The sequence below is a fragment of the Vulpes vulpes genome, chromosome 7, assembly GCF_048418805.1.
Source record: "Vulpes vulpes isolate BD-2025 chromosome 7, VulVul3, whole genome shotgun sequence".
NCBI classification, from domain to species: Eukaryota; Metazoa; Chordata; class Mammalia; order Carnivora; family Canidae; genus Vulpes; species Vulpes vulpes.
This window is the reverse complement of record NC_132786.1, coordinates 30185613-30206524: the sequence shown is the minus strand read 5'-3', so window position 1 is coordinate 30206524 and position 20912 is coordinate 30185613. Positions and strand designations below refer to the sequence as shown.

At 34.8% G+C, this 20912-nt stretch overlaps 1 protein-coding gene across 1 annotated transcript in view; it reads left to right on the top strand.

The window, feature by feature from the left end:
- The window catches only part of ADAM2 (ADAM metallopeptidase domain 2), a 139041-nt gene that overhangs the window by 113743 nt on the left and 4386 nt on the right, over positions 1–20912 (top strand). Inside the window, exons 16-17 of the mRNA XM_072762690.1 lie at positions 19609–19686; positions 19909–20044. Coding sequence (XP_072618791.1) covers positions 19609–19686; positions 19909–20044 — 214 coding nt within the window. The remainder of the gene's footprint in view (positions 1–19608; positions 19687–19908; positions 20045–20912) is intronic.

The following is a 20912-nucleotide window of genomic DNA, read 5'->3' as shown; positions in this document are numbered from 1 at the left end:
GTATATATTGGTGTATGTTATATTTATTATATATAAAGTATATATAGATTTATTTATTTATTATATATAATATTATATAATATATATTATTATATATGTAATAACTTGTTATTTCTTATTTTTTTAAAAGATTTTATTTATTCATGAGAGACACAGAGAGAGAGAGAGAGAGACAGAGTCATAGGCAGAGGGAGAAGCAGGCTCCATGCAGGAAGCCCGATGAGGGATCTTGGGTCTCCAGGATCATGCCCTGAGCTGAAGGCAAATGCCCAACTGCTGAGCCACCCAGGTGCCCCTCTTAGTTTTTGAAACTAGTCATTCTGACAGGTGTGATGTGATATCTCACTGTGGCTTTGATTTGCATTTCCCTGACGATTAGTGATGTTGAGCGTCTTTTCATGTGTGTCTTGGCCATCTGTTCAGACTTTTATATACAGAGAACAAATTTGTTGCGGTTGCCATAGAGGAGGTGGTTTGGGGGATGCATGAAATGGATACAGTGGATTAAGAGGTACAAAATTCTAGTTATAAAATAAATGTGATGGAGATAAAAAGTACAAGATGGAGGCAGAGGACACTTGGGTGGCTCAGTCAGTTGAGCATCAGACTCTTTGTTTCAGCTCAGGTCATGATCTCATGGGTAGTGAAATCAAGCCTCATGTTGGGATCCATGCTCAGTTAGGAGTCTACTTGAAGATTCTCTCCCTCTGCCCTTCCCCCAATTCATATACCCTCTCTCTCTCTCTCTCTCTCTCTCCTTCAAATAAATAAGTAAATAAGTAAATAAATATATATATTTATATATATATTAAAAGTACAGCATAGGGAATATAGTTAATAATACTATAATAACATTGTTTGGTCACAGATTTTTTTTTTTTGGTCACAGATGTTTTTAATCTTACTGTGTTGAACATTGAATAATACATAGAACTATCAAATTAATATGTTGTACACCTGAGACTAATAAAACATTGTATGTTAATTATATTCAATAAGGATATATATATTAACATATTACCTGATAATTATGGAAATATTTGCCATACAATTAATGTCCTATTATAACCTAGCTTTACTAATGTTTATTTTAAAAATTAGTAAGTAAAAAAGTATCTAAAACTTGTCACCCCAAATTCTCACAAAAACTCATTTTTAAAACATTGTAATAAGTTTTAATTTCATAAAATTTACTTTACAAAATATTTCCTAAATTATTGCCTAAACTGTCTTGTATTTTTAACTCTCCATTTTTCTAAGCAGCCAAACATAGGATATCATGAATTAGGAATTGCACAAGACCCACCAAGAATGACTTAAACAGTTGATGGCTTATTCTTTCCCATTATTTAAAAAGTAGGGGAGATTGTTTATCCAGAAGAGTTAATGGGTTTCATATCATCAATGATCTAGATTCAGTCTAATTTTCAGCTATAGATCCTGTAACAGTGATACTTTTCCTGGTGTTTTCAAGATGATTGATGGAACTCCAACTATCCACATTTTAAGAATGATTTTTGGAAATAGCTAAAGTGTAAAAAGAATGCATGTCATTTTTATTCACCACAGTTAGTAAACAGAATGAGGAATATTTGGTAGTCACTACTCTGCCACAGTATTTGTGATTAAGGTGATGCTTTATTAAATAAGACATCTGTGTCAGCAGATTTAAACCATTATACTATTCATCATTAAATAAGCAATAGATATAATGTTGGAAAAGTTTCTGTTTCAAGGTAGGGAGGATACAGGTGCTGGGCAGAGATTATGGGAGATATTATCCAAATGGTATCTGCAAGATTTTTGGCTTCATTTATATCATATATTTCTACCAGCAAAAAGATAAGCTAGCTTCATGTTAGTGTTCTAATAAATCATTTTGGTATTCTGAAAATTAGAGTATCATTGTTTTTTACATGCTTCATATATAAATGTTCATTTGAATTATAATGGATTCATCATCACAAGAAATTTTATAATTCTTTTTGTTTACAAAGAAATAGCAGGAGAGGGCAGCCCCAGTGGTGCAGCGGTTTAGCGCCGCCTGCAGCCCGGGGCGTGATCCTGGAGACCTTGGATCGAGTTCTACGTCGGGCTCTCTGCATGGAGCCTGCTTCTCCCTCTGCTTGTGTCTCTGCCTCTCTTTCTCATTCTGTGTGTGTCTCTATGAATAAATAAATAAAATCTTAAAAAAAAAGAAATAGCAGGAGATATTGAATCCTAAACATATTGTTTCAATTTTCAGACATTAGTGACTAAGTATGAGAAATAGTACGTTACTACCTACTGTGCACAGTTAATCTTAAAGGGAATCTAACACGGATTTGCTAAGATCTGTATTTAAGTCTTGATCTTGAAATTCAAACAAAAATGATAAGCACAAAACCTAATATGAAAATGTTCTCTCAAAAGAAATAAGCACAGGAGCACCTAGGTGGCTCAGTTGGTTAAATGTCTGCTTTCAACTGGTCATGATCCTGGGGTCCTGGGATTGAGCCCCACATTGGACTTCCTTCTCAACAGAGGGTCTGCTTCTCTCTCTCCCTGATCCTGTTTTCTTTAACTATCTCTCGAATAAATAAATAAAATATTTTTTAAAAAAAGAAACCAGCACAGATAGTCTATTACAATATTTAAGGAAGATCAGAGTAGAAAATATTGTATGATTCTGAGGGAGAAACTGAAAGAGTTATAAAAGAATATGGTGGAAACAAGAAATTCCTGACAATTGCCATCATTTTTACTGCTACTGTGGCTAGCTATAAGGGAAGACAGGAATAAGACAGCACTAAAAATAGAAATGATAATTATGAGCACTGCTATACATTGGTTTTATTTGTTTTTCCTTGAGTAAAAATGTAAAACATTACAGTATGAGAAAAATCTCTACAATGTGGGCAGGGTAATTTTTATTTGTCTCTTCCTACAGAATGGAAAACAAGAGTTGATTTCATGTTCCTAAAACATAAACTTTTTGCATGCTCACATAAAGGATTAAAACCCTGAAGATATACACAAGTCAGTATATCATACTACTGATGGTAATGAAATAGATTGTTGGGTCTATTTCAGCCAGGGTCAGACCCCGGGCTGGGTCTGAAAAATCACACTGGTTGACTGTGCTGAATAAAACTCCAGGCATAATCAATTTTAATGGACAAAAATGCATAACATTTAAAATGGTACTCCTAAAAAAATAAAGAAAAATAAAATGGTACTCCTTTAGGATGCCCCTTTCTTATTTTCAAATAGGTTTTATTATAAGGAATGAATGTTAATTTTTTAAAAAACATTTATCTGGATTGATTTGACTTATCTCACATTTTATTTACATGTAATCACTTTATAGTGTGTATTAAATAAATATTCTGTTTTTCCTCCACCCTTTCAACTGTGGAAAATAATTCAATTTGTTTAGACTGTATATTCCCCAAATACTAACAAACAATATACCATCTTTTAGGGTGCCCTCGGCTGCTGTGAATAGTAATATATACTGTTCTCACAGTTTAGTGATTATACCTACTATCTTAGTTTTTAAAACACTGTGTATAAAATACATACAATTTTTTGTGGTAAAATATGTATAGCATAAATTTTACCCTCTTAATCATTTTCAAATGTGCAGTTCAGAAACATAAGTACATTCACATTGTTGTTGCAGCCACTATCACTATCTCCAGATAATTTTTATTATAAACTGAAACATTGAAACTTTCTACACATTAAACTATAACTCCCCAATGAGCCTTCCCCACAATGCTTGGTAATCACTATTCTACTTTCTGTCTCCAAATTTGAATAGTCTAGGTACCTAATCCAAGTGGAATCATACAGTATTTAACCTTTTGAGTCTGATTTATTTCACCTGATAATATGTTTTCAAATTCACCCATTTTATTACTATACCAAAATTTCATTCCTTTTTCAGTCTGAATAATATTCCATTGCCTGTTTATACCATAAATTGCTTATCCGTCTATCTGTAAATGGCCATTTGTTTTGTTTTTCTTCTGGCTACTGTAAGTAGGGTTGTTACCACTATCAGTGTACAAGTCTGTTCAGGTCACTGTTTCCAACTGTTTTGATTCTATATCTAAAGGCATTCTGGATCATATTGCATTCTGTTTAATTTCTGAGGAACTCCCATACTATTTTCTACTACTTTACATTTCTGCCACCAGTGCAAAAGGGTTACAGTAGCTTCACATCCTCCTCAACATTTGTTCTTTTTTGCATGTAGCTGTTCAGTTCTTCTACCACTATTTATTGAAGAGACTGTCTTTTTCCCATTTTCATATCCTTGCCTCCTTTGTTGAAGATTAATTGACCATACAGTCATGGGTTTATTTCTGGGCATTCTGTTCCATTGATCTATGTGTCTATTTTTGTGCCAGTGCCATACTGTTTTAATTACTACAGCTTTGTGATATATCTTGAAATCCGGGATTATGATAACTCCAGTGTTGTTTTTGCTTTACATTTAAAAAAAATTTGTTTTAATTTTTACTTTTAAAAAATATTTATTATTTATTTATTCATGAGAGACACACAGAGAGAGGTAGAGACATAGGCAGAAGGAGAAGCAGGATCCCTGAGGCGAGCCCAATGCGGGAGCCCATCCTAGGACCCTGGGATCATGACCTGAGCCAAAGGCAGATGCTCAAACACTAAGCCACCAAGGTGCCCCAAGATCTATTTTTTGAATAAAAGAAATTACATAGGCAGAATATATTAGAATTGGGTTATAGGGTGAGTGAATGAGATGGAGTCCTATGGGAACTAGGAACAATGAAGACTCAGAGGTAGGAAATGATAAAGCTTCTTCACAAAACAGGGATCAATCCTATTGGTTTCTTTCATATGTATGTAAACTTGGAATAGTGTCAGGAGATAAAGATAATAAGATTGGTGGGTTTTTGAGAGATTTAAGGGGCTTGGCTTTTGTTTCTACTGAAGATTTTGAACAGGAAAATATTAATAAGAGTATAGTGTACTTTACACATCTTAAAAAGGTACTTCAAATTAACCTGGCAATGTGAACGTAAGAATTAATTTGGGGGAAAAATTAGGAGTTTGTTTCAATAGTAATAGTGATGCAATAGTAATTCAAGGTTAAAAACAATAGGAATCTACATCTCAAAACAAAATACAAATGCTTAAAATACATCTGAAAGGTAATGTGTTTAACTCCAATAATCTAGGTAAATAAAGGAAAAATGTCCATAGTAGAGACTTTCTATATGGTCCATTTAAAAACAAGTGGGGCACCTGAAAAAATGAATAAATAAAATCTTTTATTTAAAAATGGGTCTTATTGATGGTATAACTTTTTAAAAACCCAAAGTGGCGGGGATCCCTGGGTGGCTCAGCGGTTTAGCGCCTGCCTTTGGCCCAGGGCGTGATCCTGGAGTCCCGGGATCAAGTCTCACATCAGGCTCCCTGCATGAAGCCTGCTTCTCCCTCTGCCTGTGTCTCTGCCTCTCTCTCCCCCTATGTCTATCATGAATAAATAAATAAAATCTTAAAAAAATAAAAAATAAAAAAATAAAAACCCAAAGTGGGCTCAGACTCAGGACGCCAAGATCAAGGGTTACATGCTCTACCAACTAAGCCAGTCAGTGCCCCTTACTGACTTTCCTGTAAAATCTCATCTCCACCTAGAAAGCAAAGTGAGTTTTCTTCATCATTGGCCTTAATGGTCAAATATTTGTCTAATTATGGTTAAATAGAACATGAGTATAGTGGATAATGTTTATTGCATATTTATTGTGGGCCTCACTCTTTATATTTGTTATTTCTTTTAATCCTCTCAATTCTAAGAGGTAAGTACTGCTATTAGAAGAAGTTAACACTTAAGGAGGTTATTTCTGTGCATCAAAACACACAGCTGTCAAGCAAATGCAATGTGACTAGAACCCAGATCCATCTGATATCAAAGCCTTGTTATTAACTACAACACCAATATTTCCCAAACCTGCTTGGTCCTTAAGAATCACCTGAAGCTCTACTCACAAAAACAGATTCCCAGGCACCATCTCAGACCTAAGGACTCAAATCTCCAGAGGTTATAGTTTTGCTTTTCTTTTTAAAGATTGCCTTGGCTCGGAACATCTGGGTGGCTCAGTGGTTGAGCATCTGCCTTTGGCTCAGGGCATGATCCTGGAGTTCTAGGATCAGGTCCCATATCAGGCTCCTGCGTGGAGCCTGCTTCTCCTCCCTCTGCATATATCTCTGCCTCTCTCTGTGTCTCTCATGAATAAATAAATAAAATCTTAAAAAAAAAGATTGCTTTGGCTTTTTGGAGTCTTATGTGGCTCCATACAAATTTAGCATTATTTGTTCTAGTTCTGTGAAAAATCCTGTTGGTCTTTTATTTTTTATTTTTTGTTTTTAGAGAGAGAGATTGTGAGTGGGAAGGGATAAAGGAAGAAGGAGAGAGAATCCTAAGCCAACTCCACTCTAAGCAGAGAGCCTGACCTAGGGCTCAATTTCATGATCCTGAGAGCATGACCTGAGCCCAAATCAAGAGTCAATCACTTAGCCAGCTGGGTCATCCAAGTAGCCCAATGCTGTTGATATTTTGATAGGGATTGCATTAAATCTGTAGATTGCCTTAGATTGTAATGACATTTTAACTATATTTGTTCTCCCAACCCATGAGCACAGAATATCTTTCTATTTGTTTCAACTTCAATTTCTTTCATCGTTGTTTTATAGTTTTCAGAATATAATTCTTTCACCTCCTTCAGGTTTATTACAAGGTATTATTTTTGATATAATGTAAAGGTGTTTTTTTCTTAATTTCTTTTTTTTGTTAATTCATTATCAGTGTATAAAATGCAATGGATTTCTATATATTAACTTTTTATCCTGTGACCTTACTGAATTCATTTATCAGTTTTGTAGGTTTTTGATGGATTATTTATAGTTTTCTGTATATAGTATTATGTTATCTGCAGATAGTAAAAGTTTTACTTCTTCCTTACTAATTTTATTTATTTTTGTTGTCTGATTGCTGTGGCTAGGACTTCTAGTACTACATTGAATAAAAGTAGGGAGAGTGGATATTTTTGTATTGCTTAAATCATAGAGAGAAAAGCTGTCACCTTTTATCTGTTGAGGATGGTATTAGCTGTGGGTTTTTCATATACAGCCTTTGTTATCTTGAGGTATGTTTCCTCTAAACCTTCTCTGTTGAGGGTTTTTATTATTAATGTATGCTGTACTTTGCCACGTGCTTTTTTTACATCAATTGAAATGATCATATGGTTTCTATGCTTTCTTTTACTGATGTGATATATCACGTTGACTGAGTTGTGAATATTGAGCCACTCTTGCATTCTGGGAATAAATCCCACTTTATTGTGGTGAATGATTTTTAAAAATATAGAGTTAGATTCAGTTTGTTAACATTTTGTTGAGGATTTTTGCAGCTATGTTCATCAGAGATATTGACTTGTAGTTTTCTCTATCTCTCTATCTATCTTTTTGGAGTGTCTTTATCTGGTTTGGTTATCAGGGTAATGCTGACCTCATAGAATGGATTTGAAAATCCCCCACCCCCTTTTTTAGAATAGTTTGAGAAGAATAAGTATTAACCCATCTTTAAATGTTTGGTAGAATTCCTCTGTGAGGTCCTGAAATTTTTTTAAAAAGTATTTATTTATTTGAGAGAGAGAGCACAAGCATGAGCAGAGGAGGAGCAGAGGGAGAGGGAGAAGCAGACTTCCCACTGAGCAGAGAGCCTGACACAGGACTTAATCTTGAAATCCCGAGATCATGATCTGAACTGAAGGCAGGTGCTTGACTGACTGTACCACCCAGGTGCCCCTGGTCCTGAACTTTTGTATTATTATTATTATTATTATTAATTATTATTATTATTTTATTATTACTGATAAGTAATAATGAGTCTGGATAAAGTTTTATCAATTTTATTGGTATTTTCAAAGAATCAGCTTCTGGTTTCACTGATCTTTTTCACTTTTTTAGTTACTATTTCATTTTTTCAGCTCTAATTTTTATTGTATTTTTTTTTCTTCTACTGGTTTGGAGTTTTGTTTGTTTTCTTTGGCTTGTTTAGGTGTAAGATTCGATTGTTTGTTTTTTTATTTTTCTTGCTTCTTAAGGTAGGCTTATATTGCTACAAACTTTCTTCTTAGAATAGCTTATGCTACATCCCAAAGATTTTGGACCATGTGTTTTCATTTGTATATATCTATGTATTTTTAAATTTACTCTTTGATTTCTTAGTTGACCCATTCATTGTTAAGTTGCATGTTATTTAACCTCCATGTATTTGTGTTCCGTCCAGATTTTTCTTGCGGTTAATTCCTGGTTTCGTAGCATTGTAGTCAGAAAAGATGAAAGATAAATAGTATGACTTTGATCTTTTGGAATTTGTTGATATTTGTTTTGTTCCTATATATAATATATTCTGGACAATGTTTTAATTGTCTTGAAAAAGATGTGTATTCTGCTGTTTTAAGATGGAATGTTCTGAATATATCTGTTAGATCCCTCTGATCCAATGTGCCACTCAAAAGCCATTGTTTCCTTGTTGATTTTCTGTTTGGATGATCTATCTATTGATGTAAGTGAAATGCTACTGTCTCCTACTATTGTTGTATTACTATTGATTACTTTATGTTTGTTATTAACTGATTTACATATTTGAATTCTCCCATGATAGTTGCATAAATATTTATAATTACTTTCTCTTCTTGTTGGATTGTTCCCTTTATGATTATATAGTGTTCTTCTTTGTGTCTTGTTTTAAAATTTTATTTTGTCTAATATAAGTATTGTTACTGTGGCTTTCTTTTCACTTCCATTTTTATAATATAAATATTATAAAATATATATATTATATTATATCCATTTTTTCACTTTCAATCTGCTTTGGTCTTTAGGTCTGCAATGAGTCTCTTGTAGGCAGCATATAGAAGAGTTGTGCTTTTTTATCCATTCTGTCACTTTATATCTTTTTTAAAAAAATTATTTTAGAGAAAGAGAGAAAATTAAGGGAGAGAGAGTGAGTGGAGGTGGTGGGGAGGAACAGAGGGGGAGAATCCTGAAGCATACTCCTTACTGAGCAAGGAACCTGGCATGGGGCCCCATCCTGACCCCAAGACCATGCATGACCTGAGCTGAAATGGAGTTTGATGTTCAACCAAGAGCCACCAAGATGCCCCCCACATCTTTTGATTAAACATTTAGTCCATTTACATTCAAAATAATTGCTGGTATGTACTTATTACCATTTTGTTACTTGTATAATGGCCGTTTTTGTATTTCTTCGCTGTTCCCTCTCTTGCTTTCTTCTTTTGTGATATATTTGGATTCTTTTTTATTTTTTTCAGGTCTGTTACTGGTTTTTGATTGGTGGTAACCATTACATTTGTATATAGCATCCTCTGCATATAACAATCTATATTAAGTTGATGGTTGCTTAAGTTTGAACTCATTATTTAATATCTCTAAACTTTATATATACAGTATCATCCTTTACATCCTTTTAAGGATGATGATTTTGGTGAATCCCTTGACTCATTTTTATAGATATACTTATTTTTATTGCTTTTGTGCTTCCTATTTTTTCTCCTACTTATGGTTTTCCCTTTCCACTCAAAGAATCCCCTTTAACACTTCTCATAGGATTAGTTTAGTGTCATTAATTCCTTTAATTTTTGTTTATCTGGGAAACTCTTTATCTCTCCTTCTATTCTGAATGATAGGTCTGCTGGATCGAATGTTTGTGGTCACAGCCTTTTTTCTTCAGTTTTGAATATATCATGCCACTCTTCTCTGGCCTGCAAAGTTTCTGCTGAGTAATCAACTGATAGTCTTATGGGATTTCTTTTATACATAACCATTTTCTTTTCTCTTGCTCCTTTTTTTTTTTTTTTTTAATTTTTTTTTTTTATTTATTTATGATAGTCACAGAGAGAGAGAGAGAGGCAGAGACACAGGCAGAGGGAGAAGCAGGCTCCATGCACCGGGAGCCCGACGTGGGATTCGATCCCGGGTCTCCAGGATCGCGTCCTGGGCCAAAGGCAGGCGCCAAACCGCTGCACCACCCAGGGATCCCCGCTCTTGCTCCTTTTAAAATTATCTTTATCACTCCTTTTTGCCATTTTAATTACCATGTCTTTTGGTGTGGACCTTCTCAGAATGATTTGGTGGGGACCACTTATACCTACTGGGTCTGGAGTTTTGTTCCCTTTCCTAGATTCTGGAAGTTGTCTACCATTATTTCTTCAAATAAATTTCCTACTGCCTTTTCTCTCTCCTCTGAGATCCCATAATGCAAATGTAATTATACTTTTAGATGTTGCCCAGTTCCCTATTTTCATTTGTTATTATTTTTTTTCTCTCTTATTCACTTGATCGCTTTACATTACTCTTTTCTCCAGGTTGCAGATCCATTCTTCTCCTTCCTATAGTCTACTATTCTGTCTAGTGCATTTTTCATTTCAGTTATTGAATTCTTCATCTCTGATTTATTTTTTGTTTTCTAACTCTTTGTTAAGGGTCTAACTGATGTCCTCCACTCTTTTTTTCAAGTCCAGTAAGTATCTTTATGATTATTAATTTAAATTCTCTTTCAGACATATTACTTCTCTCCATTTCATCTACGTGTCTTGCTGTGATTTTTGTCCCATTCTTTCATTTGGGAAATATTCCTCTGTCTTCTCATATTTGTCTACCTCTCTGTTTCTATGTGTTAGGAAAGGAAGCTAGATGTCCTTCTCTAGAAGGTAGTGGCTTTACAAAGAAAAGGTCCTATAATGCCCTGCAGTGCAATGTCCCCTGTTTACCAGAACCTAGTGCATCAAGGGTATCTCCTTTGTTTGTTGTATGCACCTACTATTATGGTTAAGCTGGTTTTGCCTTCAATTCAGTCACCTGCCTTAGTTCTCTTTGCCTGTATGGGCAGAATTTGGTCCCTGTGCTGTCAGGAGGCAAATCTGGGGCTATCTTGGGCTTGAGTTGGGTCATACCAGGAGTTTCCCAGAGATATGTTAGCATCAAATTGCAGGACACTTTCCCTGTGTTGTCCCCTGAGAAGCTTGGTGGGCAGGGCCTGCAGTCAGACCAGATGCCTTCTTCTCTCCCCAGAGCTGGACTCACTTTGGAGTGGCACTGGCCCCTGTTGGGACAGCTTGCACACTGCCAGGCTTGTGGTACCACTTTGGATGGGCTCTGATCAAGGGAATATTGAGGGGACAAGTTTGCAGGGTAACTCAGGAGCAAGGTGTGCAGTGTCAGGAACTATGGGAAGAAACCTGGCATAAGATTTGGCTGGAAAGGGCATGTCTGCAGTAGAATACTGGGGCAGAGTGGCCTTTTAGCAAACTAGTGTTTTGCTGCATTGTTTCCCACAAGTGTCTGTATATCTAGGGCGTGGGGCAAAGGAGGGAAATGGTATCTCAAAGATCCCTCCACTCCAGCTCAGGCTCTAAGATTAGTAAATAAATATCCCCCTTGTATAACCCAGGTGTTTTTAAAACTGCTTTCTATGCTCCATCTCCTTCTACACTGTTTGTTGTGCCTTCTCCTTAAGGGCTGGGACTCAAATTCCTCTCACCTTTCAAAGGCTCTCCCAGAGCCAAGCCCAGTGATTTTTAAAGTTCCAGGTATTAAGCCCCACTGATTGTAAACTCTTATGAAGTTTAGCTCTCTGGTTTTTAAAGCCAAATATTATGGGGATTTGTCTTTCTCATATGAATCTCCCATGCCTGAGCTTTCTGGTGTGAGGGTCTGTTTCTTCTCTCCACACCTGAGATGTCTCTCCTTCCTGTGGTCAGTCTCACAGGGCTGTTTAGCTCTGGTCCATATCTCTGTCCTTCATACCTTCTCTGAGATGGTCTCTTCTTTACATTTCGAATGTGGAAAGTCTGTTCTGCTGATCTTTGGATCATTTTCTGGATTATTTATACTGAGTTATTTAGTTGTATCCATGGGATGCTGTGCACTTAGGATTCTCCAACTCTGTCATCTTCCCTGGAAGTATAGCTGTATGTTCTTTATAGATAGTCCTTACTATATTGAGGGAGTTTTCTTCTATTCCTAATTTGTTTTTTTTTTATAATTTTAAAAAATGTTAAATTTTGTCATTTTTTCTGCTTCAATGGAGATAATTGTGTGATTTTTTCCCTTTTAGTCCTTTAATGTGGTATATTACATTAATTTTTGTATGTTGAGTCATTCTCACATTACATGAATTATTCCCACTTGGCCATAATACAGAATTTTTTTAACATTCTGTTGAATTCTGTTTACTTGTGTTTTGTTGTGGACATTGCATTAATATTCATAATATTTGGTTGTAATTTTCCATTATTATTGTGTCCTTGGCTCTTATATTAGGGTAATTCTGGCCTCATAGAATGCATCTGGGTGTATGCCCTCTTGTATTTGTTGGAAGAGTTTGACAAAAATACATCTAACTCTTCTGTAAATATTTGGTACAATTCACCAGTGAAGCTATCTGGTCCAGGAATTTTCTTTGTTTCAAGGATTTTGATTACTGATTTAATCTATTTATGAGTTATAGGTCTAGTCAGACTTTCTATGTCTTTGTGATTCAGTGTTGGTAGATGGGGTGTTCCTAAAAATGTGTTCATTTTATTATCTTTGTTTTAAAAGATTTTATTTATTTATTCATGAGACACACACACACACACACACACACACAGACAGACAGACAGACAGAAACACAGAGAGAGAAGCAGCGTTCACACAGGGAGCCTGATGTGGGACTCAATCCTGGGACTCCAGGATTAAGATCTGGGCCGAAGGCAGCGCTAAACCGCTGAGCCATCCAGGGATCCCCCATTTTGTTATCTTATTCAAATGTTGGCTTTCAGTTTTTGATCGTATAAAGCTTGTTATTTCTGTAAAATTGATAGCAATGTCCCATCTTCATTTGTAATTTAATTATTTGAAAATTATTTATTTTAGTCTTCCTAGGTAAAAGTTTTTTTCAATTTTATTGGTCTTTTTTTTTCTCTAAATTTTCTTTTGTTTCTGTTCTATTCTTTATTATTTTCTTCCTTCTGTTATCTCTAGGTTTGTTTATTCATTCATTTATTGATTGATTGATAGTGCAAGTTCAAGTTGTTGATTTAAAATACTTTTTAATTTTTAACATGCTGATTTATAGTTAAAAATGACTGTCAACAGCATTTTTCTGCATCTCACAGATTTGGTGTATTGCATTTTTAATTTGTTTGAGAATAATTTATAATTTCCCTTGTGTCCTTTGTTGACCATTTTTTAATTAAATGTAATAATTTCCCTATATTTTTAAATTTTCCAGTGTTCCTTCTGCTTTTAATTTGTAGTTTTACTTTACTCTAACTAGAAAAGGTACTTTGTACGATTTTAGTCTAAATTTACTGACTCATTTTGTAATTAACATATGGCCTAATATAAGCAATGTTCATGTGCAGTTGAGACAAATGTTATCTGCTGTTGTCAGGCAATGTTCTATATGCCTTTTAAATCCAATTGGTAGATAGTGTTGTTCAAATCCTCTGTTTTCTTATTGATCTTCTTTTCAAAGGGATATTCAAAGGGATATTAAAGGCCATTATTATTGTAGAGCTGTCTATTTCCCCAGCAGTTCTCTCTGTGCCATATATTTTGGAGCTCTGATGTTTGGTATATACATGTCTATAATTTGTATGTTTTCTGATTAATTTGATAACTTATTAATCTAGAACATTAATCTAGAACTTTTTTTATTGTAATGGTTGATTTAAGATCTATGTTGTCTGGGGCAGCCTGGGTGGCTCAGCAGTTTAGTGCCTGCCTTCAGCCCAGGGCATGATCCTGGAGATCCTGGAGTGAGTCCCACATCAGGCCCCCTGCATGGAGCCTGCTTCTCCCTCTGTCTGTGTCTCTGCCTCTCTCTCTCTGAGTCTCTCATGAATAAATAAATAAAAATCTTTTTAAAAAAATATCTATTTTGTCTGATATTATAGCCATTTCCATTCCCTTTTGTTACTATTTGCATGGAATATATTTTTCCATCCTTTCAATGTATTTGTGTCATTGGCTATTAAGTGAGTTTCCTCCATAGAAAGTCTCTTTAAGCATATTTTGAGCAGTGTTTTCCCATTCTGCCAATTCATGGAGTTTGAGTGGGAAATTTAATCCATTAACATTAATGTAATTACTGATAGAGAAGGACTTTCTTTTACCTTTGTTGTTGTTGTTGTTGGTATTTTTATAATAGCTTTTTGAATCTCATTTCCCCATTACCACTTTCACTCTTGTTTAGTTCATATTTTGTAGTGACATGTTTTGATTCTCTTCTTACTTCCTTTAGTGTATATTTTATAAATATTTTCTTTGTGGTTACCATGGAATTACATATATCTTCCTAAAGTTACAACAATCTGATTTGAATTGATACCAAATTAACTTCAAGTACATACAAACCTCCACTCTTTTACAGTTTTTCCTTCCACACTTGTTTTTGATTTCAAAATTATATTTTATATACTTTATATACATTAAAATAGATTCATAATTATTTAATTTTATGCATTTATATTTTAAAGTCACAGAAATTTTCAAATTTGAGTTATTTTTTTAAGATTTTATTTATTCATGAGAGACACACAGAGAGCAGCAGAGACACAGGCAAAGGGAGAAGCAGGTTCTCTGCAGGGATCCCAATGTGGGACTTGATCCCAGGACACCTGGATCACAACCTGAGCTGGAGGCAGGCACTCAACCACAGAGCCACCCAGGCATCCCTCAAATTTGAGTTCTAAATGAAAATTACAATATTACTGTTTTTTATACTTTCACCATTTATTTAACTTTACCACAGACCTTTATTTCTCTAAAATCTAGTTACAGACTAGCAACCTTTTATTCCTCCTGTAGGACTCCCTTTAGTATTTTTTGTAGGCTAAATTTTATGATATTAAGTACCCTCAACTTTTTAAAGTTTGTTTCTTTTTAATTTGAGAAAGTATTAATTTCCCCCATCAAATTCAGGAGAGTTTTGTTGGATATAGAATTCTCAGTTGTCAGAGCTTTTTTTTCTCCATTTAGTACTTCCAATATATCAATCCACTGCCTTCTGGCCTCAAAGTTTTTCTGAATAACCTATTGTAATCTCGTTTAGGATCCCTTGTACATGGTGATTACTTTTTCACTTGCAGTGTTTAAGATTCTCTTTTTTTCTTTGTCATTTGAATTTGATTGTAATGTGCTTTGGTATGAGCCTGTTTGCATTTGTCTTACCAGAGTTCACTGGATTCCTAGAATTTTTAGATCTATGTTATTCTTCAAACATGGGGCCATCATTTTTGGTTTTCAGCCATCATTTCTTCAAGTAATCTCCTTGCCCCCTTTTTTTCTCATCTACTTCAGAAACTCCCATAATATGTATTTGATTTGCCTAATGGTATTTCATAAGTCCCATTGGTTTTGTTCATTTTTCTTTGTTCTTTTTTCTTTCTAATACTTCAAAATGTAAAATACCTTATCATTGAATCACTGATTCTTTCTTCTGCCAACCAAAATTTGTTGTTGAACCCATATATTGAACTTTGAAATTTAGCTGTTGTATGTTTCAGTATCATAATTTTTGGATTGCTATTTATATTTGCTCTCTCTGTTGATATTTTTATTTAATTCATGTGGAATTTTTTTGATTTTTGGTCATTTTCAATCCATGTTTTTATTTAGCTTTTCAGCATTTTTATTTTAACTATTTTAGAGGAGAGACTGCAAATGGTGGGAGGGCCAAAGGGAGAGGGAGAGAGAGAAATTTAAGCAAGCTCAATACTGAGCATGGAGCCCAGTGCAGGGCTTGATCTCATGACCATGAGATTATGACCTGAGCCTAAAACAAGAGTCAGATGCTCAACCAACTGAACCACCCAAGCACCATTTTAGTATGGTTATTAAAATACCATTATATCACTTTGTTTTTTTCCTTTGAGTGGGACATGTTTTCCTATTTCTTTTTCTGCATTTTATTTATTTATTTATTTTTTACATTGGACTTTTGTAAAAACAGACACTTCTACTGTCTGTAGACTGGCTCTGTGTTAGGGCAGTTGGGGGATGCTCTGAGCCTTGCAATCAGCCTGAGAAGAGAGAGTGCTTGTGGTCTTTTCAGAACTTTTGTGATTATGCATCCTTCCTGGTCTTCCTTTTGGCTTTTTCCTTTTCTCACATACGCGAATGCTTTCAAATGTACTATTTTTCCAAACAGTCTCATACCAGCTTCTCCTTGGGTCTTAAATAGTCTATTGTGTGTTTTATGCATAATCTTTTGCCCCAGGTGCCTGTCTGAGAATCTTAGGCTCCTTGCAGCTTTCCTGAGCAGTGTTCATTGCTTCTCTCTATTTGAGATTCAAGTTAGGTGAAGCAGAGACCAGTCCTTCAGGCAGCTCCGAGAAATATTATAATATTAAAAACTAGGTTTCCACTGCTCCCTTCAGTTCAAAGGAAATAATTGTGACCTCAGCAGTTTCCTCCTCCAGACCAAGACTGTGCCATGTTGGGGAAGGGGTGGGGAAAATTTGATCAAACATCCCACTCATTTTTCCACCATTTTGAATGTGGCTATTTCTTGATTGGGCATTTTCTTGGTTGCTGTAGACCATTGAGTGTTTCTAGAGTTCCTATTGGTTATTTTAGCCAGCTTTTCTTCTTCTTTTAAAAAATATCTCCAAGGGAGAACAAGAACTTGAGACTTCTTAGTGCACCATTATATTAAGCAACTATCCAGATTATTTTTTCAGTATTTGGTAAAGTCTGCTTGTTATTCTGTCATTGGTGCAGGGTAAATATCATTTAAAGCCTATGTGCTTGGTCACTGATGGCCAGTGGGAATATTGGCTTCAGTTTCTGGTTAGTTTTGTGGAATCACAATGTCTCATATTTTGAGAACCTAAAAATAATGTTTATTTTATCAATGGTATAGTCATGTGTTCTTTTTAAAGAATATGTGTACATAATTTATTTTATCCTCCATTTTAAGTTCTCTGTACAAGAAGATTTCAACAGAATCTTATTCTATCATAGTAAGAGAAATAGGAAACTGCATCATTTTCTTATCTACAGCCACATTTCTGAAAATCTATTTCAAAGACTTTAGTGAAAAAACATTGTTTTCTTTATGTTATTATTATATGGTGATAAAGAACTTCTGTGGTTTTGTAGCTAGCTCATCACTTCAGATAATATTTTTCTAGCCTTTCTGCATGGCACTACTGAAGTAAGCATGTTTAAGCAAAAAAATAAAATAAAATAAAATCATTGCAGTAATAGATACCCATAATATCAACAATATCTTTTCAACTTTTTTCTTCTCTGGTTCAAAGAATTTATTTAATGGTTCTGAGAGTTAAGTTTATCTTCTTCTGGACAACAGCTCTGCAAATTACATATTTAACTTCTCTGCACAAGTGCTAATTAGATGTTAATGTGTCATTTATACAGAACACATATATCTCTAACTATAGCAACACTAGTCTGTAACCAGAGCTAGAAGTTTTATACTCTTACCATAACCCCTCAGAATAACCTGGCCATCCATTTAACATCAATATATATCCTTCTAAGTCTTAAACAGAGGTATGAGTTGGTTGCTACAATCATCAAACACCTTTAATGATATATTTTTCCACATTCAGTAATTTTTGCAAAACCTATTTGAGCAGATTCATTCTCTGGGTTTAAAAATTCACATATTATGGGAGTACCTGGATGGCTTAGTCAGTTAACCATCTGACCCTTGGTTTCAGCTCAGATCATGATCTCATGGCCTGATGTTGGACTCCGCATTGAGAGTGGAGTTTTCTTTCTTGTCCTACCCCCTCCCCCACCCATTCTCTCTCTAAAATAAACAAATAGATCAAGTCTTTATAAATAGTATATTTTGATCATATATTTTCAAGAGGAAAGAATTCCAAATAAATATTGACGATATTATTTAGAAAACATTTTTAGAAAAACTATTTCCAATTATATGTTCACCATATCATGCAGAACCTTTCTATGAGGGCAGTAAATTTTAAAATTTTTTTAAAATATGAAGCATAGTTGAAAGAAATTTCAAAAAATAATTGCTGCACTTTTGAGTTTTCTGCTTAGCTTTCTCTACCTCAATCGATTGTACCACCACCAAAGTGTTAGATAAGCCAGGAAACTTAGTGTCATTGATCTGTCTCCCTTTTCGTTCTCTATATAAAATTCATAATTATAATTAAACTTAAATGATTTAAATTTCTAAATTATATCTCAAATACAACCACAGATTTTCACTACACCACAGCCACTCAGTTTCACTCTATGGTTATCATTTTCTTGGACTACTGTAATGGTATCCTACATTTTCTCTTGCCCTTTCCATCCTCTTTTAAAAACCTACTTTTATCAGCTTTCCATCTTCCAATAAAATCTCTAAATATAATCAGTTGCTTGTAGGTTAAGGCCTACTTTCAGCTTACACAGTCCTGCCATAACAATTTCTATCACATCATACCTGCCCTTTTACAAATAAATTTTGTATTGTATTTCTGTATCTCTCACTGCATATGAACAATATGAGAATTTTTTTGTTGTTCACTGGTGTGTTTTTAGGGTAGGCACATTGTAGGACTCAAATATATAGTGATTTAATGATTGAATGGCTATTCTCTGTGTAACAGCTGCACTGCTATTAATATTTCTCAAATTTTTATACTATCTTTCAATATAGGGTCATTTTAAATATTTCTTTTCCTATAAGTACTTTGTGTTTCATTTCTATTCTTTTTTTAAAAAGATTTATTTACTTTAGGGGGGAAGAGGTACAGGGAGAGAGAAACTCAAGCAGACTCCACACTGAGCATGAAGCCTGATGCAGGCTTGTCTCAGGACCCTGAGATCAGGCCTGAGCTGAAACCAAGAGTCAGAAGCTTAACCAACTGTGCCACCCAGGCATTCTTCATTTCTATTCTTTTTTTGTTCTTTTTTTATTCATGAGAGAGAGAGAGAGAGAGAGAGAGAGAGAGGCAGAGACACAGGAGGAGGGAGAAGCAGGCTCCATGCCGGGAGCCCTACACGGGACTCGATCCCAGGACTCCAGGATCACGCCCTGGGCCAAAGGCAGGCGCCAAACTGCTGAGCAACCCAGGGATCCCCTCTCATTTCTATTCTTGACTAAGTCTTGTTCAATATCCAGGTTTGATAAGAAAATTATGATATATGTGATATATGATATGAGAACATATGATATGAGAACAGTTCTCACATATCAGATAAATTGCCTGTACTTTAATCTTTCATAAGACTATTTTTTCATTATAGTATTTATGACATATTTATCTCCACTTTATTTATTTGATGTCTGTACTTTTTAACCCGGTATAAGAAGGGAAGATACTTTTGTTGTTTTCTTTACTATCAGATAATCAGAGTCTCATCTAGTGCTGGAAACATAGTAGCCCTATAAATTAATCACTTAGTATATTTCACTTATTGCTAAATGAATATCCTTATATAAGAATATATAGAATTCTTTTAGTAAAATGTCAAATACAAATGTTATTTCAGTTAATTTACTTTGGCTTATTTTCCTTTTAGGTTTGTAAGAACCACGAATGTGTAGATGCTGGGTACTTGGATTATGATTGTACTCCAGGAAAATGCAATGAACGGGGTGTAAGTACCAGTAATATGATGGGAGAATAAAACTCATTGAGAATAATCCTAGAAAGCAAACATATAACTAAACACACACACACACACACACACACACACATATATTCATAAACCATGTAAAAAGATTGGCCTTATCTGACCTAAGTATTATTTTAAAATTCTGCTGGAACACAAATAATTATAGCTACCTATCTCATAAGGTGATATTTTTCCTGGTTTCAGATATGCAATAATAGAAAGAACTGTCATTGTAACCCTTCATATTTGCCTCCTAATTGCCAAAATACTGATGATGCATGGATTGGTGGGAGTGTTGACAGTGGCAATTTTCCACCTCCACTTGGCCAAGTCAGTTCTGGTAAGTATTAAGAGCAAATTGAAAACATAATTAAAACAACATTTTAATTTATTAAATTTAATAAAATAAAATTTTATTTGCCTACCAATCTATATTTAGATTATGTATGGACATCAAATAATAAAACATATAAAACTAGTTTATGTTTTACCATAGAGAATAATATAACATACATAACATATATCCTAAATAAGATATATCAGTAAAGGCCCAGGCAGGGAAATAGAAATCATTTTAGTATTTCACACAGAAGATATTCAATATAAGGCTAACACATAATGGCAGAGTTGAAAGCCAATCAGAGAATCTTGAGGCAACAGAGGGATCCACTACTACTTCTTAGGGCTAAAAGGACAATGAAAGGAGGCACTATTACTAGAACCAGAATCTGAGGCACCTTCATGACATGTAACTATGGTCAGGGCCACATATCAGGATCTAAGTCACAGGGAGAGTACTGCCCAGCAGAAGTTGGAGCTGTAGAGCACGTGCAGCCACTATGGGAGATGGTGCAGAGATTGGGGAATAAATATCTTTAATATTTCTGACCTATTCTGACCCTGCAAATGTTAGCCAGTTATTCCTATTAGCCAATTATAAGTAGAAGTTTGAAGTAGTTTCCTACATTTCTTTTTTTCCATGAGGGATGGGTTTTAGAATAATGCAGTATATCCAATGATGCTTAGGGCCAAACTCTATATAAAAACCTAAATTAACAGATAATTAAAGCATATTTTGAGGTAGCCCCAGTGACACAGCAGTTTAGCACCACCTACAGCCCAGGGCATGATCCTGGAGACCCTGGATCGAGTCCCACGTCAGGCTCTCTGCATGGTGCCTGCTTCTGTCTCTGCCTCTTTCTCTCTCT